The 27,006-nt window shown below is 39.3% G+C and overlaps 2 protein-coding genes across 3 annotated transcripts; both read right to left on the bottom strand.

Annotated features, from left to right (window-relative positions):
• Nucleotides 1-10,806: 10,806 nt before the first annotated feature.
• LOC311078525 (C-type lectin LmsL-like) lies at nucleotides 10,807-12,326 on the bottom strand. The gene is made up of 3 exons (XM_084107357.1): nucleotides 12,009-12,326; nucleotides 11,497-11,588; nucleotides 10,807-11,416 (listed from the first exon to the last, which is right to left on the bottom strand). The coding sequence occupies exons 1-3, from the start codon at nucleotides 12,313-12,315 to the stop codon at nucleotides 11,267-11,269; spliced, it is 549 nt and encodes a 182-aa protein (XP_083963483.1). The 5' UTR covers nucleotides 12,316-12,326; the 3' UTR covers nucleotides 10,807-11,266.
• A 2,972-nt stretch (nucleotides 12,327-15,298) lies between these two features.
• LOC311080442 (uncharacterized protein) lies at nucleotides 15,299-18,888 on the bottom strand. Of its 2 annotated transcripts, XM_084110417.1 has the most exons (5): nucleotides 18,871-18,888; nucleotides 18,173-18,278; nucleotides 17,029-17,773; nucleotides 16,505-16,723; nucleotides 15,299-15,882 (listed from the first exon to the last, which is right to left on the bottom strand). In XM_084110417.1, exons 2-5 carry the CDS (start codon nucleotides 18,273-18,275, stop codon nucleotides 15,633-15,635), a joined length of 1,317 nt encoding a protein of 438 aa, XP_083966543.1. In that variant the 5' UTR covers nucleotides 18,276-18,278; nucleotides 18,871-18,888; the 3' UTR covers nucleotides 15,299-15,632. The 2 variants fall into 2 exon arrangements, with proteins under 2 accessions (XP_083966543.1, XP_083966542.1); XM_084110416.1 differs by having other exon boundaries at nucleotides 18,173-18,883.
• Between the last annotated feature and the right edge of the window lie 8,118 nt (nucleotides 18,889-27,006).

The raw sequence follows: 27,006 nt of genomic DNA, 5'->3' as shown, positions 1-27,006 counted from the left end.
TCCTTCTCGCCATTTCTTCTCTCAAGAGAATAGGGGATCTCCAAGCGCTGTCAGTTGCTCCGTCGTGCTTGGAGTTTGCTCCGGGTATGGTTAAAGCCTTTCTTCATCCTAGACCGGGTTACATCCCCAAGGTCCCCACTAATGTGGCCAGACCTATTGTTCTGCAGGCCTTTTGTCCTCCTCCCTTTCAGAATGCGGACCAGGAGGCTAATAATTTGCTTTGCCCAGTTCGAGCGTTAGACGCTTATGTCCACAGAGCTGCCCTGTGGCGTAAAAGTGATCAGTTATTTGTATGCTTTGGGTCCCCTAACAAGGGAGGTCCGGTGTCTAAGCAAAGAATGAGCAAGTGGGTGGTCGAGGCTATCTCACTTGCTTATGAGGCGGCTGGGCAGCCTTCTCCTTTGGCTGTCCGGTCACACTCTACGAGGAGGCCCTTATTTCAGGAGTGTCCTTACAGGACGTCTGTGATGCGGCAGGCTGGTCCTCACCGCACACCTTCGTCAGGTTCTACTCTTTGGATCTAGACTCTGCTCCAGGGTCTCATGTTTTGTCTTCCTAGTGCTGCTCTCCAGATTTCACACAGGACAGACACTTGTAGCTATGGAGGCGTTGGTATAGACGTTCCCCATAGCGTCATTCTCGACGCAACGCGAGTTCCCTTGAAAGGGAACGCCTCGGTTACGACTGTAACCTCGGTTCCCTGAAGAGGGAACGAGCGTTGCGTCGCCCTGCCATATCTCCTTCATGCCTGTCAGCCCGACTTCAGACTATACGAAGCTTTCGTTTTCTGTTTCAGGCCGGCTTTTATAGCTTCCTGGTACGTGACGTCACCCGCCTCTGACGTTCCGCCACACCATTGGACTGATTTTACATGTGCTTCAAGACGTCATCACGCAAAGCGTTCCCCATAGCGTCATTCTCGACGCAACGCTCGTTCCCTCTTCAGGGAACCGAGGTTACAGTCGTAACCGAGGCGTTTTGCATTAAAGATAACTTGAGTAAGTCCACTGCTGCAGGTAAATGATCATCATGTTTATTTGTTCAATGAATAAATCCCATCACATAGAGTCTCTTTTACCTAGATATCATCATATAGAGACTGTGTCTGTTCCCCGAATTAGGAAATACAAAAAAACTTCTCCTAAACTTCTCCAAAAAACCTACTCATTGTCACAATCATACTTTAGATCTAATATTATCAGAATGTTGATGGTGTTGAAATTCTGCAGCAGAGCGATGAAATCTCAGATCAATATTAGTCTCTCTGTTTATCCGAGGTTTACCGCAGTCCGCCAGATCCAGGCCGTATCCAGATCTGATGAAGGACCCGCGCCTGGACACAATGACAACGCAGTCCTGAAGTGTCAACCAGTCCCTCCCTGTTTACTGAAGTAAATTTACTGGATTTGGCATCATTAATGTTATAAAAACCAACATATCAACGTTATAAAACCAAATGTCTACAAGAACTTTATACAGGATACCGCCTTTTCACAAATTTCCCTGACCACCCCCACCGACCACGAAAGGCCTGTTCGTCCCCCTGACCACCCCCTGACCACGCCCACTCACGCGAACGGCCTATTCGTCCCCCTAACCGCCTGCACGACCGCGAAAGGCCCTGTTGTGAGGTTTTACGCTCATGCACGGCTGCATGCGAAGTCGGAGCTGAAGAAGAAGCCAGCGTCTATCAACGAACAAGAGAAATTGAACATGGCTGAGTCAATCCCCAAGAGGAGGAGGAGGATTAGGGCGAGGGAATACCATCATGTTTATTCCAAGACACGAATAGTTATCGGGAAGGCTTTTGAAAGGTGGAGAGAACTTAAAGAACTGAAAATGTTTAAATCGGACGCCGAGGTTGCACTATTTCTTCTGGACAGGTGAGTAGCTGCTAGTGCTGACTTGTTTGGATGTGAACTGTGTGTGAAAATACCCTTCTTGAAAAAATATGAGCGAAGCATGATCGTTTTTTTCATGATGCACGAAATGGGAGGGAGGGGCAAGCTAACTTGGTTTGTTTGGGATCTCGCTTCAAACACAAACAGAAGTGACGTCACCCACAATCGCTGATACAACCTTTAAATTGACATATCCACAGACAGCTTACAGGGACCCTGTCAAATAAGTTACAGGTGGGCTCAGGAAGGGTCCACCTGTAACTTATTTGATGGGACCTCTTTAGGCTGTCTGTGGTCAATGCATTAATAGGTCATAATTCATATTGTAATTGTTTTATTGCTTAAAACATGCAGCACAGTGCACAGGAAAGTCAATCCAACATGGGGTACTTTACAGTTCATAATTATGCATAATTAGCCTTGAAATTACATGTCCACAGACAGCCTGCAGGGACCCTGCACTGGAAAAAAGGCCACTCCAAAAATAAGCAAAAAAAAAAATTAATACAAGATATTTTTGCTTGTAATAAGCAAAAAAAATCTGCCAATGGAACAAGTAAAAATTCTCTTGGTAAGATTTCTTGAAATAAGACATTATATTTAAGCCTTACAAGATATGAGTGATCTTGAAATTAGCTGGGAAAACTCATTTTTTGCTATATTTTACTAGTATTGTGATGTTATGTGTCTCATGATAAGCTTGTCATGCTCAAAAATAGTATTTTCCCCTCAAAAGTAGCATTTTTTTTTTTTGTCATACTGTTTGTTTCAAGTGTATTTAACTAATTTTTAGTTCTATAATTGTTACACTGTTCTAGATTTAAGTCACCACCAACTTGAAATAAGATTGGAAACTGGCATTTTTGAGACAAAATGTCTTGAAGTTAGCATTCCTGACTCGTATTAGGCAGTGCTCTTTTGCCATAATAAGCCATAATTTACCATCCTGTCATCATCTCAAGTGTAGCTTATTTACCTTATTGTAAGCTCAAGAAAAGTAATACTGTTCTAGATTCAAGACATTTTACCTTCTAGAGTCAAGACTTTAACTACTGTTTACTAGACAGAAAAAGTGAAAAATAGACTTGCATTTAACCTTTTTATTATTATTATTTAAACAGCAAAAAGTCCCAGAGGCCTGCATAAAGGGAAACAGCTTCATTTTTTATAGATTATAAATGTAAGATCCCTTAACCCTACTCCCACACTTAAACATACCCATTTTATAGACTATATTAAAAGGATAAAACGTAATGGACATGTAGGCCTATGTAGGGAAATGGCAGTTTTATTAACCATATAGCATTAAAAGATAGTTTGAGCCACTATATCCTACCCCTACCCCTAACGTTAAACCTAACCATTTCTTAAAACTACGTAACTACAATTATAAAGAAAAACAACAGACACGTTTAATCACAATAATTTAGTTAGTGAGAAAATGTCAAAACCGGTACCAAAAGTCGTTCACATGACGATGTGTTGCAGTCCTCTCTGGCAGTATATAATAGTTTTGTTTGAGGTAACGTTACAGAGCAGAATTTAAGTTATTAATCCATGAAAATGTTAATCCGGTTTCGGTTCGCTGTTCGCTCTGTGAAGGCGCACACGCTTCTCCATTTCAAATGTAGCACACCAACTTAAACACGGCATGTCGCAATCTGTGACGAAGCATGCGAGAGCCAATGAGCGTTTGATATCACTGCCGTAAAACATGGCGTAACGCTTCGGGCGCAATTTTTGAATTCACCACGAGCGCGGGATGCCGGGATTTGACGTTTACGGTCGCTGCTGAGAGAAATGATGAAGATCACTGGATAAAGGGCTGAATTTGGATCTGTTTCTTGCAAACAACACATGGATTCTAAAGATTTGGATTACACCAATCTAATACAATTGATGTCTTTTGTGAATTTATGTTGTGTTTTAGTGTATTATGGGTCTATAGGAGAAAACGCCTTTTGTGTCTCACGGTAAATAAACCAAATATTACAAAATGGTTAAACGATTAAAGAAGGTATTTTTAAGGTTTTAAAGTGTATTCTTGTTTAACACCATGTAGACTAATCCTCCAAAACGAGTTTGCAGCAGAAGGCACGAACAGAGCGAAATGTTATTATTTATGAGTAACGTTAAACTATTAATAAATGCGACTGAAAATTTAATTGATAAGACAATTGAATGCAATAGAGTCAAAACCACTATTTTAATATGCATAAGTTAAATAGGAATACATACAAATTTGTACGTCGGTAAAGTTGTTTATACGTAAATAAATTACGTTTTTTTGCTGTCAATACATAAATATTATACGTACTCACTGTACTCTGCATTGTGAGTTGTTGTGAGTTGGGCATGTTGACCTGCAGTTTTCAATAAAGCAGATTTGATGTCTCAATTCAAGTCAAGTCTATTTCTTGAAACAAGACGATTCATCTTTTATAAATAACACAGCAGCTTAAAAACCTTATGACATGTCAAAAAAGCTTGTTTCATCTGATATATGACAAGATAACAAGATATTTTAACCAAAATATCACTTAACAAGATATTCAAGATGCACTGTCTAAAAACAAGCTCCTTTATCTCACTTAAATCTTGGTCTTTAGGTGATTTTGTCTTATATTAAGTGTGATGAGATATTTTGACTAGAAATTAGAAAAATATACTTGGCAAGATTTTGAGTTTTTGCAGTGTGTCAAATAAGTTACAGACGGGACGTCAGAAACTATGGTGAAAATCCCGTAAACCTTACAGGAATTCAACCGCTGAAAATTTCTAAGTCAAAAACAGCATCCCACCTGTAACTTATTTGACAGGGTCTCTGTGAGCTGTCCGTGGTCAATGCATTTTAGTCTCCCTGTGTTTGCAGTCCTGTGCTGGTTCGTTGTCTATGTTCCCTCGTGTTTCCAGTTTTGCCAGATGCCTGTCTTGTTTTCCCCCCCACGGGGAGTTTTTTTTGTAGTTTTGTTTTGTTTATTTTTATTACTTAATAAAGATCCTTATTTTTTTGCACCTGAATCCTCGCTTTACTATTTACCATTCCGTGACAACCTGTAACTTATTTGACGGGATCTCTGTAGGCTGTCTGTGGTCAATGCGTTAATAGGTCATAATTCATAATTACAGTGGTTTTATTAGGTAAAACCTACTGTAAACCACACAGGAAACACCATTTAACTGTGTCATGTACATGTACAGCTCATAAAAATGATGAATATGCATAAAAATGCTTTGTCCACAGAAAGCCTATCTGGGTCATGACGGGGATCAGCAGCCGCACCCAAAAACCAATCATCCAGCTGCGAGCGCTGAGGACAGGGCGGAGGGTTCCACTCTATCCCAATGCTCGCGGCGGCCCGGGAAAGCATGGCCGTCAGCTCGGGATCCGAGTCGGGCAATGCTGGCACACCCGAAGGCGGCAGCACAGCCGAATCATCACTTCCCAAGGACTCCTGCCCACCTTGTGATGCTGCGATGGACATATTATCATTGCCTGGAGCGCCAAAAGAGACACGTGGGACCTCCGAAGAGGAACCTTCCGTCTGAACGCTCGCGGGTTGCAACACTTGAGAGGGGGATGTGGGTCGAGGACGTATCGTCGGCATGTTAGTCCACACCGTCACCCTCAGGTCACCCTGGCCACCAGCCGAAGTACGACCTCTCGTGGAGACCGTAGATCGGGGTGTGGATGAGGGGACTCTCCCTCTTGCGAGGTCACTGAGTCTCGACCGTAATGTTGCATGATCAATGATCTTTAGCGTGATCAATGCCCAAACACACAAAGCAACGACTGTGCCCATCAGAGTCAGAGATAGACCGACCGCAACCAGAAGTGCACAGGCGAGGCATCTTTGAAAAGACGTGCCGTGTGCAAAGCTCTTTTGTGAGAGGAAAACTCTGCAGATGCTGAAGTGACCAGGGAGAAACACATTCACTGGCAGACCACTGCACAGATCAGCAAGCAATGTGAACTTGCTGGAGATCGCCGTCACACCAACACCGGAGAGTCGCTCGTCTCGAAGAGTGAAGAGATGAAGATAAACTCAGGATTGGCTTGTGGAGTGAAGTGCCCTTGGCTCCGATGTGAAAACATACTGCTTGATGCCAGCGTACTTCCTTATATACCCACGAGGTGGGGCGGAGTTACATGTGCAAAATCCGCAGACCCATGGCTTGTTTTCTAATTCTCGAAGGTGATAGGCTTTCTATGCAAAACCCCATTCGTCGTCACTGACATAACTCGTAGTGACCACGAAAGGGAATTGCCGCACACAGCGGTGATTTGTGAACAAATCTGTGGCTTTGAACGAATCGTGAGACTCAGTGACCCGTTCATAAATACAGCCACTTGCTTACTGAATGAATGAATGACTCACTCATAAAGATATTGACTTACCGCCACCTACTGGCGATTTTTATTTAATATTTAAAAATATCACTTCGTTTTTACAATAATTGCATATTTATTGAACATTGTTTTAATTAAAGCATTAATTATTTTATAAAGGTATTTATAAAGGTAAAAAATGAACTGGAAAAATCGATTAAAGGGGGCAAATATTGTCCCTTACTGGAAAAGGTGTTACAGTCTAAGTGGAAGAGAGGGGGTAGAATTGCACAAGTGCTACTGCTAAAGAGTGCAATGTCAATACAGCCTGTTACCTTAATTTTAATTTCTCATGAGCTTAATTGAATTGGCCTAGAGAGAAAAATTATAATAAAAAAATTTGTCTAAAGACTACATATCATATATATACCAAAATTAATGTCAGTGGCTGCAGTTTGACTAAAAGTAATGACTAAAAGTTAACAAAAAAATGCAATGACTTTTTGTCAACTAAAACTAGACTAAACCTATGAAAGACAAAATGACTAAAATGTGACTAAGACAAATAAGCATTTTTGTCTGAAGATGAAGACTAAGACTAAATCAAAAATGGCTGCCAAAATTAACACTGATTAACACAGCGCAGTGGTCATATGGGAACCACCAGCAGGGTGTTAAAGTAACACTGAAGCAGTGTTAGTTAATTAGATATTCAGTGATTAATTGAGTGATGATATTTTGATTACTGAAGACATCTGATGATAACGAGCAGAATCACTTTCCAGCCACAGCTTTAGATGAAATCAACTGAATAGACATTAAATCTCTCTTATTATAAACCAGACTGACTTTATTTCTGTCATTCATCTTCAGTTCTTTTTGAGAATCAACAGAGGTTAAGATGTTGATGTTTTATTGAAAATGTTTGTCACCATTATGGTGATAGGTGTTTGCTTTAGTTGGGCAGTTTGACTTAATTTTGTTGCAACATAATTTTGTTGCAAAAAAATCCATAAACAATGATGATCAGGTGATATTTTTCATCATCATAATGAAAAATTATTGACTAATGTCATCACTTACTAAAAGTGGTTACTTCTTATTAGTAGATTTTTACCAACAATGATTTCTTGCCAGAGATCAAACATTATGAATTTTGATTTTTAAAAACATTGTTACAATAAAAAGTCTTTAAAAACACAAAAACATCAAGAATCAGCATATGAATCTCAACAATGGTGACATACTTTGTGCAGCAATGCATGCTGGGAGCCACCATAGTATACAATTCATGACTCCCAGCATGCATTGCAGCATTAATTATGTCATCATTGTTGAGATTCATATGCTGATTCTTGATGTCTGTGTGCGTCTAAATTTTGTTTTTCCTAGAATGTATTATAAATCATAATCTCTATTCTATATTGGTCAAAATCTATTAACAACAAATAACCAGTTTTGGTCAGTGGTGACTTTAGTCAAACGGTTTTCTTTGCGATGATGAAAACTATATCATCTGATAATTTTTGTTTATGGATTCTTTTGCAACAAATTATGTTTTTTTTTCTTCTGCTTCCCATAAGAACACCGTGGAATTTACTGCGAGTAAAAAACTGTACGAAATCCATGTAGTGCTTATTTACCAATTAAAAATGGAGATGTGAATTGCGTTCAAACACAACCAGAATGTGGTTTACACAAGATGCTTAAGAAATTTGTTTTGTTGTAGTTAATTATGGCACAAAAATAATAACGAAACATTTTACTTGAGAGAAGAGAGAATATCTGTAGCTGATAATTTATGATGTTTTTTTGTATTTCTCCTTGTGATTTAATTGTGTTCTGTATTGTCTTCACATGTTAGAGATGATCACATGTTAGGATTGATAAACACCTAAATTTGCTGAACAAGAAATCTGCACCCTGACAGGTAAGTATTGGTTGAAGCAGACACTTTGCATTTAGTGGACAAATTCAAATGGACTAAAGTAAATGAGACAGTTATTGAGACTCTAAAATCTCAATTTATCATTTTGATTATTTTGTTGCAAGAATCCAGAATCCACTGATAAATAAAGTGTGAAGTAAGTAAAGCATGTGCACTAAAAACACACCGATGTTTAAGAAGCTGTGGAAGTTTGTGGCCTTTTCTTTTCATTGCATTCATTCAGGAGCTTATTTGCTTATATATCCAACATCAGCATAATCTTGCATAATCAGATGTCTTCTGTGTGCATGCTGCATTTCTTAGATTGTGGCCTATATAGGAGAAATGCAGAGGTGGACCATTTACCGGAGTACTGTACTTAAGTACACTTTTTGAGTATTCTTTTTTCTGGAAACATTACTTAAACTTGTAAGTACAAATATCATACTTTTTACTCCACTACATTTCTGTCAAGTTCCTTGAGTAGAAAGTAGTAACGTCAGTCAGGGGATGATTTTGGTTTTAGGGGTTTCATTTTGGTTGGAAATGAAAGTCGAGTTGACGTTAGAACCCGACTGATGTTGGTTTCTGACATCAACCCGATTTTCATTTTCAACCACAATAAAACGTCTGTCCAACGTTGGACATTAATTTCAATCTGACGTTGGATTCTGACATCAACCTGATTTTCATTTTCAATGTTGGGTTTGGTCTTCTAAATGCAAATTTTGTCATTGTTTTGGAGCACACTAGCTTATAACAGTAAGGCTAACATATTCATACTAAAAGCCAAAAAAAACTTTAAATAGGACACTATTTGAGGGAACAGCCATTTGGGTGTCCAAAACCATTGTGGACATTACTGAGTGACTTATTCAATCTCACATTCAATCCCACTACTGGAACTGTGTTCTAGAAATAAATGTGATATTGATATGAGGGCAGGCAGATATAGACTGAGATTCAGGCATAAGGTACTGTAAGTATTACACACAACAATGCAACAATAATAAAACAATGCATTGACATTTACTTTTTACTTTAGTACTTTTAAAAACAAGTACTTCTGTAGTTTTACTAAAGTAAAAATCAGTCTTTACAACTTTTACTTGTAACGGAGTAATATTTGACTAGTAGTATCTGTGCTTTCACTCAAGTAAGGAAGTTGTGTACTTTGTCCACCTCTGCAGAAATGCAAGAACAGTATAAATGGATTAGAAAGAACACAAATATGAGCACTACTGTTGCAGCATTCCACTAAGCCGCTGGTATTGGTAACAAGAGTGAGCAAGTAATAGATGCGTACAAACTCCATGAACACAGATGTAAGATGCAAACAGTGTCTTTCTTTATTGTGCTTCAGTTAATAACATTTTTGCCAATTAGCCTCCTGTGGTGTCTAATTCTTTCTAGTTCACAACATAGAAATATGAAGTCCATACCTTGCAGATATAGCGCACACACTGTCCATATTTTTTCTTAAACATCACTCTTTACCAATTAACCATAGTAAAACATGCATTAGCACAAACCTGTACCGTCCTGCATGCTCTTGCACAGTCAAAAACTTTCCTATTACCAATACACACCTGTTGTCTCGTTGATACCCAGGTATGAGCCCCGCCTCCACTCACTCACTCAGCTCAGAGATCCACTGGTTGACGATCACACGTTGATCTGATTGGTTACAAGGTAGTTTGTGACGTCAGAAACACCAGTGATTTCAAAGCTTGTTTTTGAGACTGTCTTTGGTTCACTGCAGTTTTAAGGAGAAAATACTCAGCAATGGTGTCGACTTATGAATTTACACATGGTTTGTCTTAAAGCACATTAAAAACACCACATAAACATATAAACAACATTAAAACTTGATTTTCACTCCTACTTTAACTAGCAATGGTATAAAACATTGTTGTTGTAAATGGCAGCTTTTTACTGCATCATGAACATTATGTAAGGACCACCCATTGGCCCAACAACGGAATCCAACGGCCTGGCGAAGGGATAATGAGTGTATGTCTTTTCAGCGCTCCAGTGAAGTTCACTTAATTTATTGGAATTTAGTTTCAATATTACTTTAGCTCCACGCTTAATCTGACTCCAATTTCAAATGATAATCAAATTTAGATTGTGTTTCTGATTAGAAAATAATCATAAATATTGATTATGAATTAATTTAGATCTTTGATTATTCTGAGCATCTCATCATTTCAAATATTCGTTCATTAAGGACCCGGTGTCGCTTTGAGACGTCACGCCGTGAATGTGCGCTCACGATCACAAACAACAAAAGTTCTGAAATAGTCAGAGGGTGCACTGCAACTATTTTACCCTAAGCGCCCGCTCACTACTGACCCATAGGTGTAATTTTTTTGTAATAGTTGCAGCATACAACATGCTAAGTCAGGAATAGTCAGAAGTCAGAAGGTCTAATGATTGTGGAAAATATTTTTGTTAATATTGTTATTGTCACACATAGTTTTGCATAATTGTACAACATAACTACTTCATAACTACTTACAGGACAGGTGTTAACCTACAGGTGTCATGTCTTGCTTTCCAATTTACATTTACATTTATCTTTTAGGTCAGAACAAGACTCAACTAACAATGCAAATGCATTCAAAGTCTGGCTAAACCATCAGTGTAAGATGCAAGGATGATTTATTGTTATAGAAAACATACAAATCCTATTTTTGCAGCTTTACAGAAGTGCACATATGACAGAGAGCAGCTACCCAGCTAACAAAAGCATATGCTAACAACGTTTTACTAAAGCAAGCTAAAAAACGTAATTTCTGAATGTTCTGTAAACGTTCAAAACATCCAGTTTTTTTAATGTTTTAAAAGTGTTTTTTCTTGGTTACGCAGACATTACATTTCATCATAACGCAAACAGGAACGTTACTTTTGAATGGACGTTCTGAAACAAGTATTATCATTTAAAAAATGTTAGACTAACATCAAACTAAACGTTTAAATTATGTTTTTGTGCTTTATACATTATAAAAGACCAGCTAACTTTGAACAAACGTTCTGTTAACGTTACTGGAAGAAGGTTTGTTCATAACTTTCTCAGCCAGAACATTTACAACTAAAATGAGACGGTCAGTTCCTGATTCTGCTGCAGGGCGTCTTAGAAACTTCATTCTTCTGATACCATATTCTCTGAAAGACATTTTCTTCATCTCCAGAAATCAGTTTCCACGACAGTTTGGCTTCTTCTGTCAGTCCTTTCTCTTTCAGCATCTGCTCTATCTGAAGAACACAGACCTTTATCACACAAGGCTCTTGGTAAGTCATTAATATATCTTCAATGTTCAGTGTATTGAACTAACCTTCATTAAAATCTCTTTCTTCACTTCAGGATCATTCAAATTCAAATTTGGACTTGATTTCACCTCCAATCTCACGATCTGTCTCTTCATCTCTGTGAGAGAAACACACATGAAGAAGTTCTCAGGCTAATAAAGAAGTTAAAATAAGTGGCAATGACAAGCAGCTGTCTAAGAAAAATGTAAATTTCCTTAAAACACTTTACAGTAAGGTCTCATTTGTTCAGATTAGTTCACTGTATTAGTTCATCTGAACTAACAATGAACATTACTTGTACAGCATTTACCATGTTAATTTCTAACATTTACTAATAAGGCAACACTCTGTTAACATAAGTTAATGCAGTGTTTCCCAACCATTGTGCCGTGACAGGCTGTCAGGTGTGCCGTGGAGAATTATCAAATACAGAAAAAAGAAAACAATAAATAAAAATAAATGCTACAAATAACAATATATTGTTCCGATATAAAAAATCAATCCTATGAGCAGTTAAGTTAAATTGCAAACAACTCACCATAGCAGATAAATGGCCATTTTTCCAGACACACCTCGTCGTTCCAGGATCCATCAGAATATATGAGCACACAAAGCTGGTTGCCACCAGAGTTGTTCGGCTGTCCGCTACTCCAAAATCTGAACTCGGATTTGCTCTGATCGGACCAGATCCAGGGAGAAGTCACTGTCTTCCGATAGAGTCCAATCCACATGACTTCTTTAAAGTTGGGGTAAGTTAACAGCTCAGCAATTTCCGCCTGGTCATCAATAGTGGCGAGATCAGTGTGTTTCTGTCTGCAGTACGTCTGTGCATCTGACCAGCTCATACTCTCAGGAATAATGTAAAATACACGGGAATTCACAGCGGAGCTCAGAGCTGTGGAGAGACATTAACCCATCACATGGCATTTATGTCTTAAGTGAATTACGCAGTACTTTCCGGGCTGTAATCTAAAGCGTTACCTATTTAATTTACACAGTGAAGACCATGCAGTGTTTTTATACATTTGATTACTTTATGCAATTTATGTAGCAGCCTATTTGTTCTATTGTAGTTTGTTTTCCTATATACTTGTAATTAATTTATTTATTCACACGGTTTACTTGTCTTCAGTAAGCTTGAGTTTTTTTTTATTATATATATATATAGTTAGGCTAGTAGTTTTTGTGATATTGAAAATGGTGATAAGAATTATGAAATTTCAATGGTTTAAAAAAATTTAATATTAAAACCTTATTTAAAGCAAAAATAACTATATTGTGATATATTGTTATCGTGAAATAAAATACCTCGTATCTTGTTATAAGATTTCATCATATCGCCCACCCTCATCAAGCCCAAGGGTAAATATTTTAAGTCAAAAGGTACGGTGGCCGAGAGAGCTCAACGCGCTGCAAATGAAGATAACGCATGCAAACAGAAAAAAACACATGCAAACAGAAAAAAACACATGCAAATAGAAAAAAACCCACCAGCGAATAAGAAAACATCTTCATCAGTTTTACAACTCACGTGCGTCCCAATACTCACAACAACCAAATACTGAAACGCGCTGCAATTACAGAAACGCGCTGCAAAACTTCACAACACAACGGAAATGTTTCGAGGGGAACCAAATAAGTGACGAACTCGGTAGGGACATGCTTATAAGACCTTAATAAGACCTCATCAGTGGTGTTGTCGTCTGTCCATCTGAAAGGTGAGTTATCTTTTACTTTATTTAAAAATCCTGATCATATAATTCATTGGCCCTTTAGATAGTATTAGCCTAAATAATCTGAAATACACAATTAACTGTGAACGGTGTAAAGTTAATATGTAAGCACTTAAGCAGGCTAATTACTTTTACAACTAAACATCAAGGCTCACGAAAGTACAGTAAATTTTGCAATGCTTAAATTTGGTTTCTATTTTATTTTTTACATTTTATGTTTACAACTTCTGCATTTATTATTTATGCTGTAATACAGTCAGTAAAGTGAAATACGATCTTATTCTTACTATATAATGAATATTTATGTGGAAAAAAATAATTCAAACGTAAAAAAATTAAATCTATGTAATGCTCCCTGTTGTTAGTGGGGTTTTTTTAGGCCAGTGTGTTATGAATTATACATATATGTTTTCTGAATGAGAATAGTTGCTAGTGATTGAATTAGCTTATTTTGAGACAAACATGAAGTTATTTGTTGGTCTGAGTGAGTTTTGGAAGTAAGATTAACTATTTGACCAAGATTGATCTTAATGCAGACTGAATTTTTAAAAATGTGTCTTCATACTGACCAATGCTTGTTAGCAATAAAAAATAAAAATACAACTATAATGATTAAAACCAGATAAAAGTAAACATCATGCTAACTTCATTCCACTCATTTTTTTTTTTTTTCAGATAAAAATGTTTTGTCCTTTCTGTGGCATTCAATGGCCGACTTTGCCCAGATTTAGTAGTTCCTGTGAGCGAGATGTAAGCTTTATAGAGAACGCCCCTAGAACTGCAGGTGATGGCCATGTGTCACGTATGACTGTGCCCAAAGGTAATATTACAGAGGTTTCAATCTAGTTCCGTCCATCTAAAGTAACTACATTTAGTCTCTTTGTCTCTTTCTGATTGTGCGTGTGTGTGTGTGTGTGTGTGTGTGTGTGTGTGTGTGTGTTTGTTTCAGTGACTGATGCATGTGCCATTCCAGCAAAGTCAACTGTTCTCCAGTTTATGAAATACAGAGAAGTAAAAGAAACTGAAAGGAAGACATTCTCAAGTAAAAGTAAAAAGAAATCAAATAAAACAGTAAAGGTAAGCACATTTTTTTTTATTAATGATGTTGTTGACGTTGATAATTATCATTATTCCATCTTTTGTCACTGATCATCTAGATTTCTGTTGGGATCATGAGCAAGACCAGGAATGGCTTTAGGCCCATGAGAGGGAAAAACCTACCTCTAAATGTTGACCCCATGTGGTCATCTGAGCAACTTTTGGCAGCTGCAGTGAAAAAACAAAAAGATTTCAATCAAGACATGGAAGATGGAGAATATGCCTTGCTTTATCCAGATGGCTCTCAGATAAAAAATATCCCTGGGACTGACACACCTTTTACCATTGGACAATACAAAGAGGCCATTGGAAAGGCGTATCAAAGGATCACATTGTACATCTGTACCATTGAGGATTTGTCAAAGAGTAAGTATTGAAATTGTATGTTTTTATATATTTTATGTACATTTAAACTAAAAACAAAGTACATGTGATACATGCTTTAAAGGGATAGTTCATAATTTACTCAGCCTCAAGTTGTTCCAAACCTTTCTTTGTTCTGCTGTACACAATGGAAGATATTTGAAATAATGTTTGTAATCAGGCTGCTCTTGACCCCTCTTTGTGGGTCAATGGTGGGTTAGATCTGCATATCTATATGTATACAGGTTTGGAACCTGGGGGGGGGGGGGAGTAAATTATGACAGAGTGTAATTTTAACTGCTGTAACTGTACAGCCTACACATTTAACTATACTGGACATGTAATATTAAATAAAGATTGATCACAAAATCTTTTGTGAGGTCATGAAGATGACTCCATTTCAGAAGATGAGGATGATGATGAAGTTGTTAGGGTGCAACCCAATATGTCACCTCTTTCTGACACCGTGGTAGGTACATCTTAGGGATTTAGGTGTTCAAAATGTCTTTGCAGTACATCACATCACTTTTATTCATATCTTTCACATCTACTGCAGTCAGATTCACCGTGTTTACTCTGAAGGAATCACTCACATTGGCTGTGCACTTGTAATGACACATCAAGGATGTTAAGAGGCTAAAAGCAGGTTTAAAACTTGCCCCGTTTAAGTCAACAGGGTGCAAATTATAAAAAGAGGATAACACGGTGTAGGCAACACCGATTTTTGTCGTTGTTCTCTGTATTGACAGCACTCCAAATTTACAAAAAAATGAGCTCAATGTTAAAATTGACCGGAGTTCTCCTTTAAGAAGTTACACTATACTGTCTAGATAAGTAAAATAGGGATTATATAACACTTTAAAGTATGTGAGGGCTGTTCACAGGATCTAAAAAATCAATATCCTCCTGGAAGCATAAATGTTCTTTGCAAATAGCAGATCAAGCCACCCAGTAGATTATGAGAAGACTTAACTGTAATGGCATATCAGATTATAAGAAACTAATGATTTTAAAGTCGAGATATTTTTGAGTGTTATGTAATGCTCAACAGCATTTATCCAGTTTACTGGTCGAGACAGCCCACTCTGTCTCTCTAAGTCTGCAAAATGAACTTGGAGATTATCATCACCACAAAGACTTCGCTGCGGTGGTAGAATGTCCTCAAACTCTTGAATCACTTCCTGTGACACTGGGAATCCACAATCTCTTGCACCAAACCTAAGGCCAGTCAGAAATCAAAAAACTGCAAGTCAACTCATTTTCAAATTTTAATATTAAAAGCTACTATGGCTAAGGTAAAAAAATAAAATTAAAAAAAAACTCATTCTGCAAGTCAGTTCCCCAGCTGTAATAAATTATAACCCAACATCTATTTTTTTTAATGGTTTTGAATTTGATGACAAGTCAGCCAAAGGCTGATTGAGAGGTCCTCCTCTGTTGTCAAATATCGTCATTATATTTGCTTCTACTACAAAGGCACTTTGTGGTACTGTATCTTAATAATCCACCTTTTTTGTGTTGTGCATTGTACATTTGGGTTTTGTTGTGGAATGTTTTTTTTTTGTCTAAGAATATCTGAATTCTTTTTTTTTTTATCTGTCTTTTTTTCTGATTTAAAATAATAGGATAATCGTCAAGTGAGGGACTTGTGGAAAGAGTGCCAAGTAGACATTTTTTAAACATTCCACTATACACTTCTGTGTCAGCTATAGGCAACCCTATAGTAATAATTCAATAATTAATGATTACATTTCTGCGATAATTAATGATTCAATTTCACGTGAAAATGGAATCTGGTTTTTAATGAAAATGGTCACACATTGTATGGATAAATACGAACCTGTGAGGCAGGTGATACATTGCTTCTGGTTTACCAGAATGACATCGAGACTGACGAACAGGTCGGATGGTGTGGTTGTTCCAAAGTTGTCTGTACTCATCAAAGTCCTTCTGCAGGATGCTCAAGAAGACATACCGTAGAAGGCACTTATGCTCATGGCTGCCATTGAAAAGGTGCCTCTCTCTCAGGTCACTGAAGAGCTCAATCCAGAACTGTGTCCTAACGATGAAATGACAGTATACACAATGTTTTACTTTAGTGCTGAATAAATGTTATATGGATATGATTTCTAAAACAAATGCTATTATTTAAACTGTATAACAATTTTTGTTTTTTAATAATTTTAAACATCCATGTAAATAAAACCTTAAAGCATAAGGAAAAAGATTTGCATCACATTTAGTCTAGTGTTATGGTAAATGTTGTGGCACAGCTTAAACCCTCAGTCATGTGACAACACACAAAAAAACACGACAGACTAATAAGTAGCAATACATTTGCAATTATTTTTAAAAGGACTTTACCTTTGCCTCCTGAAAAAGGACCACCAACTTTCAATTCGTTGATTTGCAGTTGAGGTGCCATACATGTGACTGAGGGCTCCTGCAAAATCATCTGTATGATGTGCTCTTAATGCACAGTGAATGGCTACCATAGTGCCATTTTCTGTCCCACAGTCTGTGCGAAGGCGTGCTGGAAGTCCAAAGTTTGATACACACTGCATGTAATAGGAAGCAATTATCCCTGGGTCGTTATTAGAGCTGCCACTGCTGAGCCACATCACTTTCCTAGAAAAGCCATCAATACAGCCACTGATGGCAACACCAAATGGTTTGAGCTTATCATACCCATCGACATGCCACACTTGGTTTGGTCCTGCTGTAATGTATCCTCTTCGGACAAATCTGTGCCTATGACGAAGTTGAACTCCAGATGGATCCAGCCTGCGAATTGTATGCATTACATCATCCCTTTTAACTGTCAGGAAATACTTCTGTCGCAATGTCTGCCACAGTGCTCTGTAACCCAAAAGCTGACCTGCACCTGTCAGTTCACGTGTAATAGCGGCATTCACAGTGTCAATGGGAGTATACTCTGTCCTCCTTGTTAGGCCTGCATTTCTTAGCCTTCTCTTTAAGGTGCTCAGACTCAGGAAAATATTGTGCTTTGTTGCAAGAAAATCAAGGATCACTTCATATGTGTGGCCCTCTGAGAAATACTTGTGGATAAGGTCTGCCTCTGTGAGTTCAGCTGACACTGTTTCTGGGCCTGAAGGGAAAAGAGAACAGCATCATTATAAGAAATGAAGGGTAGCTCCATCACCATCACATTCACAGTGCAGCAAGAACAGCACATAACAAGAATGTACATGAAAGAAAGGTTTCTATTTTGGGTCTTATGAATATGAAAGTGTTAAGAGTCCAAATTACTCTTAACATAATCATTGTATATACATTTTTCATAACACATTGTTCACAACTTGCAGACATGTCCATGACCCTTAATGAGGTCAAAAAAGAAAGATTACCAATTTTTCAGACAACAAACGTGAAACAGGTTCAAATTGACCCATGAGATTTTAGGAGGTTTAATCAGCCAAAAATAATCACAATCACATTTGTAGGTTTATCACGGTGTCTTTATGTTGATTTTTATAGCAGAGCTTACCATTCTGTAGAAAAGGTGCCAGAAATCTAATGTTGCTACCACAGGAACCACAAAAGCATCCAATATATCCAGCCAATTCAAGTCCACAATATGGACAATACATAACCTGGAAGAGGAACAATGTGACTGCTTAGTGCAAAACAATATCAATATGATGTTCTAAGAAAATTAATGCCACTGATATAGCCTAGACCTTTTTATAGCATTCATTTTTACTTGAAAGGAAAAACACAGATATACAGTAAGAAATGCTTATGATGATTACCCCAACATACACAAAAGTTATTCAACACTTATTCTCACTGAAATGTAAATATAGCTCAACACTCATAAGAAATGGGCTATTTTGTCTAAATTTTATGCTCAAAGTTCTTTGTTAGTTTCATAAAGTTATAACTTGTATTACTATCCTCCAATCAGAGTTTAATTACTTTAAGCAATGCCAGTTTAGGTTATTAATTGTTAACTGATAAGAAAAAGATAATAAAATTAATTTAATTTCATATTAGTAGCTGTCAGCTAAACCTGTAGGTCTAGTTTTACTGTTTTGTTCCCAATTAACTTACAGAGTAACTCCTGTAACATTAACATAACGTTTCACAGTTAATTGTGTATTTCAGATTATTTAGGCTAATACTATCTAAAGGGCCAATGAATTATATGATCAGGATTTTTAAATAAAGTAAAAGATAACTCACCTTTCAGATGGACAGACGACAACACCACTGATGAGGTCTTATCAGAGCCTGTCTACGGAGAGCCTTGGCACTCCCTATTCAGCCCCATTGTATTGATTTTGGTTGCAGTTCCATTAGAATTCCACTGGGGGTGATCGCGAGCGAGTGCAGACTGAATGGGAGTCTATGGGGCTATACGGCTAAATGTGTCTCTTTCACCCGATTGCCGTTGAGAAATCTCAGATTTTATTGTAGGCTTTGCAAGTTCAACATGGGTTATAGGTCGAAAGTTGAATGAACGAGTACTTATGTCCTTTCGATTTCTTACAGGTTGAGTTGTTGTTGCCCATAACACGCTAGCATTCTGCTAATGAATGCTGATTGGTCAGTGAAGGACTGATTACGACCAGAGATACCGCTTGATGGCATCGTGGCATCCGAAGCGGGACCAGAAACAAACAAAACAAAAACTCTTCTAGCACGTGTATTTACCTGTGTCAGCTGTGTTGTCGATGCCTCGAGAGAAAAGAAAGTGCAGAGCGCGAACTCACCAGAGTGAGTGAAGGATTCCCGTGAAGCAGTATCTCTGGTCGTACGATGTGTGTGACGTCATTGACATTTTAAAAGACTTTTTAAAGCAAATAAGTGACTCTAAAAAATCTAACACCCAGCAATGTGTAATTTCTTTGCATCTCCTTTCGAATACAACATTCAAATTACTAGACAAAAAATTATATCCTGAGAAAAGTGGGTTTTGAGGGGTATTTCGCCATAGACCTCCATTCATTCTGCACTCGCTCGCGAGCGCCCCCGCATGGATAGAGACGTGTTACTGCAACCAATCCAGAACCCGGAAGTAAGCAGAGAGTGCCAATTCTCTTCCTATTAGACATTCTCTGGTCTTATTAAGGTCTTATAAGCATGTCCCTACCGGGTTCGTCACTTATTTGGTTCCCCTCGAAACATTTCCGTTGTGTTGTGAAGTTTTGCAGCGCGTTTCTGTAATTGCAGCGCGTTTCTGTATTTGCAGCGCGTTTCAGTATTTGCAGCGCGTTTCCGTATTTGGTTGTTGTGAGTATTGGGACGCACGTGAGTTGTAAAACTGATGAAGATGTTTTCTTATTCGCTGGTGGGTTTTTTTCTATTTGCATGTGTTTTTTTCTGTTTGCATGTGTTTTTTTCTGTTTGCATGCGTTTTTTTCTGTTTGCATGCGTTATCTTCATTTGCAGCGCGTTGAGCTCTCTCGGCCACCGTACCAAAAGGGTTCATTGACAAAAACAAATTGGGAATCCCTGCATAACCCGTTATTTAATTTCTTGAAAATTATATTCATACTTATGTAAGATGCAGATTCAATATCATAAACTCACCTGACAAAAGCACAAAGATCAAATCAATCCTCATCATGACGACACGCCAACAGATGATCACACTGATGCACAACTGAACTGCTCTTTTCAGGGACGAGAAAGGTTGTGTGGGATTCGTCCACTTTGTAAAGCCTGTGATGCTCTGTTTGGAAACTTTTTACGTGAAGCGCCTGTAGACATTCATATTTTACATTGAAAATAACATTCAAAGAGTGTCAACAGAGATTTCCATTTCTATGACACCCGAGCTGTGTCTGGCTAATGATAACAGATGAACTTTCCCTGACAACTAATAACCCTTCAGCCACCAAATGCAAAATATGGTAAAAACAAGCCCAGCTAATGACATGTTTGGTTAACGTCTAGTTTTTTTTTTTTATATTTTGCTTGGCTGTGCGAACATTGAGGAAACATATCCTTTTGTCATTTTCCAAACAATATGGGAATGTTACTTTTGAATGTTTTCTGAAACAAGCATTAACATTAAAAACATCCAACTAAAACGTTTCAGAATTTTTCTTTCCACGAACAATGTATAAATGACGTTTGACATTTTAGAGAACCATGCCAGAACGTTACCCAAACTTCTGAGAACGTACCTTTTTAGAAGGTTAGTTCACCAAAAATGTTAAATTATCCCATGATTTACTCACCTTCAAGGCAGCCTAGGTTTATATGACTTCCTTCTTTCAGCCAAACACAATCAGAGTTATATTAATAAAATATCCTGGCTCTTCCAAGCTTTATAATGGGAGTGAATGGTACCTGAGATTTGAAGCCCAAAAAAGCGCATACATGTATGTATGTAAAAATTCCAGCGAAAGAGTGACCTCTGACCCCACACAACGTACTGACGAACGAGGAAGCAAAGAGAATAGAGCAAAACAAAACACAGGTTACGAATTAGAAAAGAGAAATGTGGGAGGAGCTTGAGTTTGTTGTTTGAACCATGACAGGCGTGTGCTACTCCTACATCCTACGTCATGCGTCGGGTCAGAGGTCATCTACTCTCACCTGAGCTTACACTACTCCTACATCCTTCGTCATGTGTCGGGTCAGAGGTCATCTACTCTCACCTGAGTTTACTCTACTCCTACATCCTACGTCATGCGTCGGGTCAGAGGTCATCTACTCTCACCTGAGTTTACTCTACTCCTACATCATGCATCGGGTCAGAGGTCATCTACTCTCACCTCAGCTTACGCTACTCCTACATCCTACGTCATGCGTCAGGTCAGAGGTCATCTACTCTCACCTGAGCTTACGCTACTCCTACATCCTACGTCATGCGTCGGGTCAGAGGTCATCTACTCTCACCTGAGCTTACTCTACTCCTACATCCTACGTCATGCGTCGGGTCAGAGGTCATCTACTCTCACCTGAGTTTACTCTACTCCTACATCATGCATCGGGTCAGAGGTCATCTACTCTCACCTCAGCTTACGCTACTCCTACATCCTACATCATGCGTCAGGTCAGAGGTCATCTACTCTCACCTGAGCTTACACTACTCCTACATCCTAAGTCATGCGTCAGGTCAGAGATCATCTGCTCTCACCTGAGCTTACACTACTCCTACATCCTAAGTCATGCGTCGGGTCAGAGGTCATCTGCTCTCACCTGAGCTTACGCTACTCCTACATCCTACATCATGCGTCAGGTCAGAGGTCATCTACTCTCACCTGAGCTTACACTACTCCTACATCCTACGTCATGCGTCGGGTCAGAGATCATCTACTCTCACCTGAGCTTACTCTACTCCTACATCCTACGTCATGCGTCAGGTCAGAGGTCATCTGCTCTCACCTGAGTTTACTCTACTCCTACATCCTACGTCATGCGTCGGGTCAGAGGTCATCTACTCTCACCTGAGCTTACTCTACTCCTACATCCTACGTCATGAGTCGGATCAGAGGTCATCTACTCTCACCTGAGCTTACTCTACTCCTACATCCTACGTCATGCGTCGGGTCAGAGGTCATCTACTCTCACCTGAGCTTACTCTACTCCTACATCCTACGTCATGAGTCGGATCAGAGGTCATCTACTCTCACCTGAGCTTACTCTACTCCTACATCCTACGTCATGCGTCAGGTCAGAGGTCATCTACTCTCACCTGAGCTTACTCTACTCCTACATCCTACGTCATGCGTCGGGTCAGAGGTCATCTACTCTCACCTGAGCTTACTCTACTCCTACATCCTACGTCATGCGTCGGGTCAGAGGTCATCTACTCTCACCTGAGCTTATACTACTCCTACATCCTACGTCATGCGTCGGGTCAGAGGTCATCTACTCTCACCTGAGTTTACCCTACTCCTGCATCCTACGTCATGCGTCATGCGTCGGGTCAGAGGTCATCTACTCTCACCTGAGCTTACACTACTCCTACATACTACGTCATGTGTCGGGTCAGAGGTCATCTACTCTCACCTGAGCTTACACTACTCCTACATCATGTGTCAGATCAGAGGTCATCTACTCTCGCCTGAGTTTACCCTACTCCTGCATCCTACATCATGCGTCGGGTCAGAGGTCATCTACTCTCACCTGAGTTTACACTACTCCTACATCCTACGTCATGCGTCAGGTCAGAGGTCATCTACTCTCACCTGAGTTTACTCTACTCCTACATACTACGTCATGCGTCAGGTCAGAGGTCATCTACTCTCACCTGAGCTTACACTACTCTTACATACTACGTCATGCATCGGGTCAGAGGTCATCTAGTCTCACCTGAGCTTACACTACTCCTACATCCTACGTCGGGTCAGAGGTCATCTACTCTCACCTGATCTTACACTACTCCTACATCCTACATCATGCGTTGGGTCAGAGGTCATCTACTCTCACCTGAGGTTACACTACTCCTACATCCTACGTCATGCGTCGGGTCAGAGGTCATCTACTCTCACCTGAGCTTACTCTACTCCTACATCCTACGTCATGAGTCGGATCAGAGGTCATCTACTCTCACCTGAGCTTACTCTACTCCTACATCCTACGTCATGCGTCAGGTCAGAGGTCATCTACTCTCACCTGAGCTTACTCTACTCCTACATCCTACGTCATGCGTCGGGTCAGAGGTCATCTACTCTCACCTGAGCTTACTCTACTCCTACATCCTACGTCATGTGTCGGATCAGAGGTCATCTACTCTCACCTGAGCTTACTCTACTCCTACATCCTACGTCATGCGTCAGGTCAGAGGTCATCTACTCTCACCTGAGCTTACTCTACTCCTACATCCTACGTCATGCGTCGGGTCAGAGGTCATCTACTCTCACCTGAGCTTATGCTACTCCTACAGCCTACGTCATGCGTCAGGTCAGAGAGGTCATCTACTCTCACCTGAGCTTATACTACTCCTACATCCTACGTCATGCGTCGGGTCAGAGGTCATCTACTCTCACCTGAGTTTACCCTACTCCTGCATCCTACGTCATGCGTCATGCGTCGGGTCAGAGGTCATCTACTCTCACCTGAGCTTACACTACTCCTACATACTACGTCATGTGTCGGGTCAGAGGTCATCTACTCTCACCTGAGCTTACACTACTCCTACATTATGCGTCAGATCAGAGGTCATCTACTCTCGCCTGAGTTTACCCTACTCCTGCATCCTACATCATGCGTCGGGTCAGAGGTCATCTACTCTCACCTGAGTTTACACTACTCCTACATCCTACGTCATGCGTCAGGTCAGAGGTCATCTACTCTCACCTGAGTTTACTCTACTCCTACATACTACGTCATGCGTCAGGTCAGAGGTCATCTACTCTCACCTGAGCTTACACTACTCTTACATACTACGTCATGCATCGGGTCAGAGGTCATCTAGTCTCACCTGAGCTTACACTACTCCTACATCCTATGTCGGGTCAGAGGTCATCTACTCTCACCTGATCTTACACTACTCCTACATCCTACATCATGCGTTGGGTCAGAGGTCATCTACTCTCACCTGAGCTTACACTACTCCTACATCCTACGTCGGGTCAGAGGTCATCTACTCTCACCTGATCTTACTCTACTCCTACATCCTACGTCATGCGTTGTGTCAGAGGTCATCTACTCTTACCTGAGCTTACGCTACTCCTATATCCTACTTCATGCGTCGGGTTAGAGGTCATCTACTGCAGAATACCAGAACCTTCACACACAAAAAAAAAAAAAAAAAAAAACGACGGCAAGATGGGCATTTACCTCACTCCTATTGACCCAGCTGACCTGCTTCTCTCTTTGTCTCAAGATGCCCATCCGATCGAGGAATGTGTGGAGGAGTTCCTCTAGCTCGCCCATGGAGTGCCGTTGAGCAACAATACCCTGAAGTCCATCTTTTGGGCTGGACTGGACGATCATCTATTTCCTCAGGTACCTGCAGCAGCTACCACATGTTCTCTAGCCCGATATATTGAGTATGTGCTGTGGTCACAGTCACCCCAGTTAACTCCAGAGTCCGCTCACAAACTCACTCAAGCTAATGAGTTCATTCCAGCCCCAGAATCTTCCACATCCAGAATCTTCCATGAAAACGGGAACCCTTTGGCCAGTGGCAGTTTCTACAGGATGAATAGAAAGGACATGGTACAGGAGATGAGTGGAGTATTGATATCTCACTGACATTATCCTGCTGTTACTCATTCTATCACATTTTTTAAATACATCCTTCATTAAGGAGGATTTTGATTTTGTTAATGGTTGCCCCTTTAAGGTATGCGTGATACAAGAAGTCACTGGCTATTTTCCATGTAAATGCATGGCCATTTGAATGAAGAGCCTTATGTTGTAGCAAAGTTCAAATGGAAATTAGTGTCTCCATACTGAAAGATTTTGCATCTGTGACAGACAACACGTTTTGCATTAAAGATAACTTGAGTAAAAACTGATAAGAATGCTGAATCAGTCGCCATCAACTCCTCAGTCTGTCCACTGCTGCAGGTAAATGATCATCATGTTTATTTGTTCAATGAATAAATCCCATCACATAGAGCCTCTTTCACCAAGATATCATCATACAGAGTCTGTGTCTGTTCCTCGAATTAGGAAATACAAAAAACTTCCAAACCCATCTAAGGGTAAAAGTTTAATTGATGTTCAACATATAATAAACAAATATAATACAAATGAGCAAATGATAACGATTGGGTTGCTGAATATTCGATCCCTTACTTTCAAAAGCACTTATTGTTAATGATATGATTACAGATTATAACCAATATGTGCTGTGTTTGACAGAAACCAGGCTAAAACCAAACGATTACATTACTTTAAATGAGTCCACCCCGCAAGATTACTGTTATAAACATGAACCTCGTCGGAAAGGCAAAGGGGGAGGTGTTGCTGTAATTTATAGTAATATTTTCAGAATTACTAAGAAATCTAGTTTAAAATATAATCATTTTGAAGTGATGGTGCTTAATGTAACAATATATAGTGTAAATGATAAATCACTTTGAGATTTGTGCTGGCTACTGTATACAGGCCACCAGAGCACCATACAGACTTTATCAAAGAATTTGCTGACTTTCTATCAGAGTTAGTACTGGCTGGAGATAAAGTCCTAATTGTAGGTGATTTTAATATACATGTAGATAACGAAAAAGACTATTGGAGTTAGACAACACGTGTCAGGACCTACTCACTGTCGTAATCATACTTTAGATATAATCTAAATCTAATCTAATATTATCACACAGAATGTTGATGCCGTTGAAATTCTGCAGCAGAGTGATGAAATCTCAGATCAAATTAGTCTCTCTGTTTATCCGAGGTTTACCGCAGTCTGCCGGATCCAGGCCGTATCCAGATCTGATGAAGGACCCGTGACCTGGACACGATGACAACGCAGTCCTGAAGTGTCAACCAGTCCCTCCCTGTTTACTTAAGTAAATTTACTGGATTTGGCATCATTAATGTTATAAAAACCAACATATCAACGTTATAAAACCAAATGTCTACAAGCACTTTATGCAGGATAAACCTCCATAAAGTAATTATTTTGTGTAATTTAAGTGTAATTCCACCTAGTTTTGATTGTATGTTGTTGTCCCTTTCTGTCAAAATTGAAGTTAGCAACATTGACACATAGGGCTGCTTATAGCTGAAATGAACTTATTTCATAATGCATGAACTTCACACAATAATCTTATTGCCAACATGTCAATGTTTTCATTGACTAAAACTAGATAGTTTAGGTTTTCTTTCACTAAAACTAGACTAAAATGCAGAGACTTTTAGTCGTCTAAAACTTGACTAAAACAAAATAGGATAAGGTTGACTAAATATGATAAAAACTAACATGGACATTTAACACAGGACTGAGACTTAGACTAAAATTAAAAATAGCTGACAAAATTAACACTAGAATTAACCAGTCTCTTATATTTGCAGGGATGGTGAGAGATTGTGACGGCTGAATCCTGGAACGCACAGTGAGTACACTACACACTACAGTGAGTAGGTGAGTGGTGTCCATTGTTGAGAGTCACACCATCAGCTCGAGTTGGTCTGCAGGTGGTATCCGGAGGAGAGGCTCACGGTCACCCCTTCCAAACACGTTTGCTGTTACTGATATCATAATTCCTTTCTGCCAGGGTGAGTTTCTTTAAAAAGAAAACACGAATGGAGTTTAGGAGGGTTGCCCTGCTGCTGCGACAACATGCTAGTAAAAGCCCTCTTGAGATTATTACACCTGCCTGTTTCCCCCCATACTGGCTCTGCTATATAGTGCAAACGTTAGTTAGGCAACATGTGCATTTCACTTAGTACTTATTTATTAGTAAA

The sequence above is a fragment of the Abramis brama genome (assembly GCF_963993115.1).
Source record: "Abramis brama genome assembly, chromosome: 3".
NCBI classification, from domain to species: domain Eukaryota; kingdom Metazoa; phylum Chordata; class Actinopteri; order Cypriniformes; family Leuciscidae; genus Abramis; species Abramis brama.
Note: the sequence above shows the minus strand (reverse complement) of the source record. Positions and strands in the feature narration are given on the sequence as shown.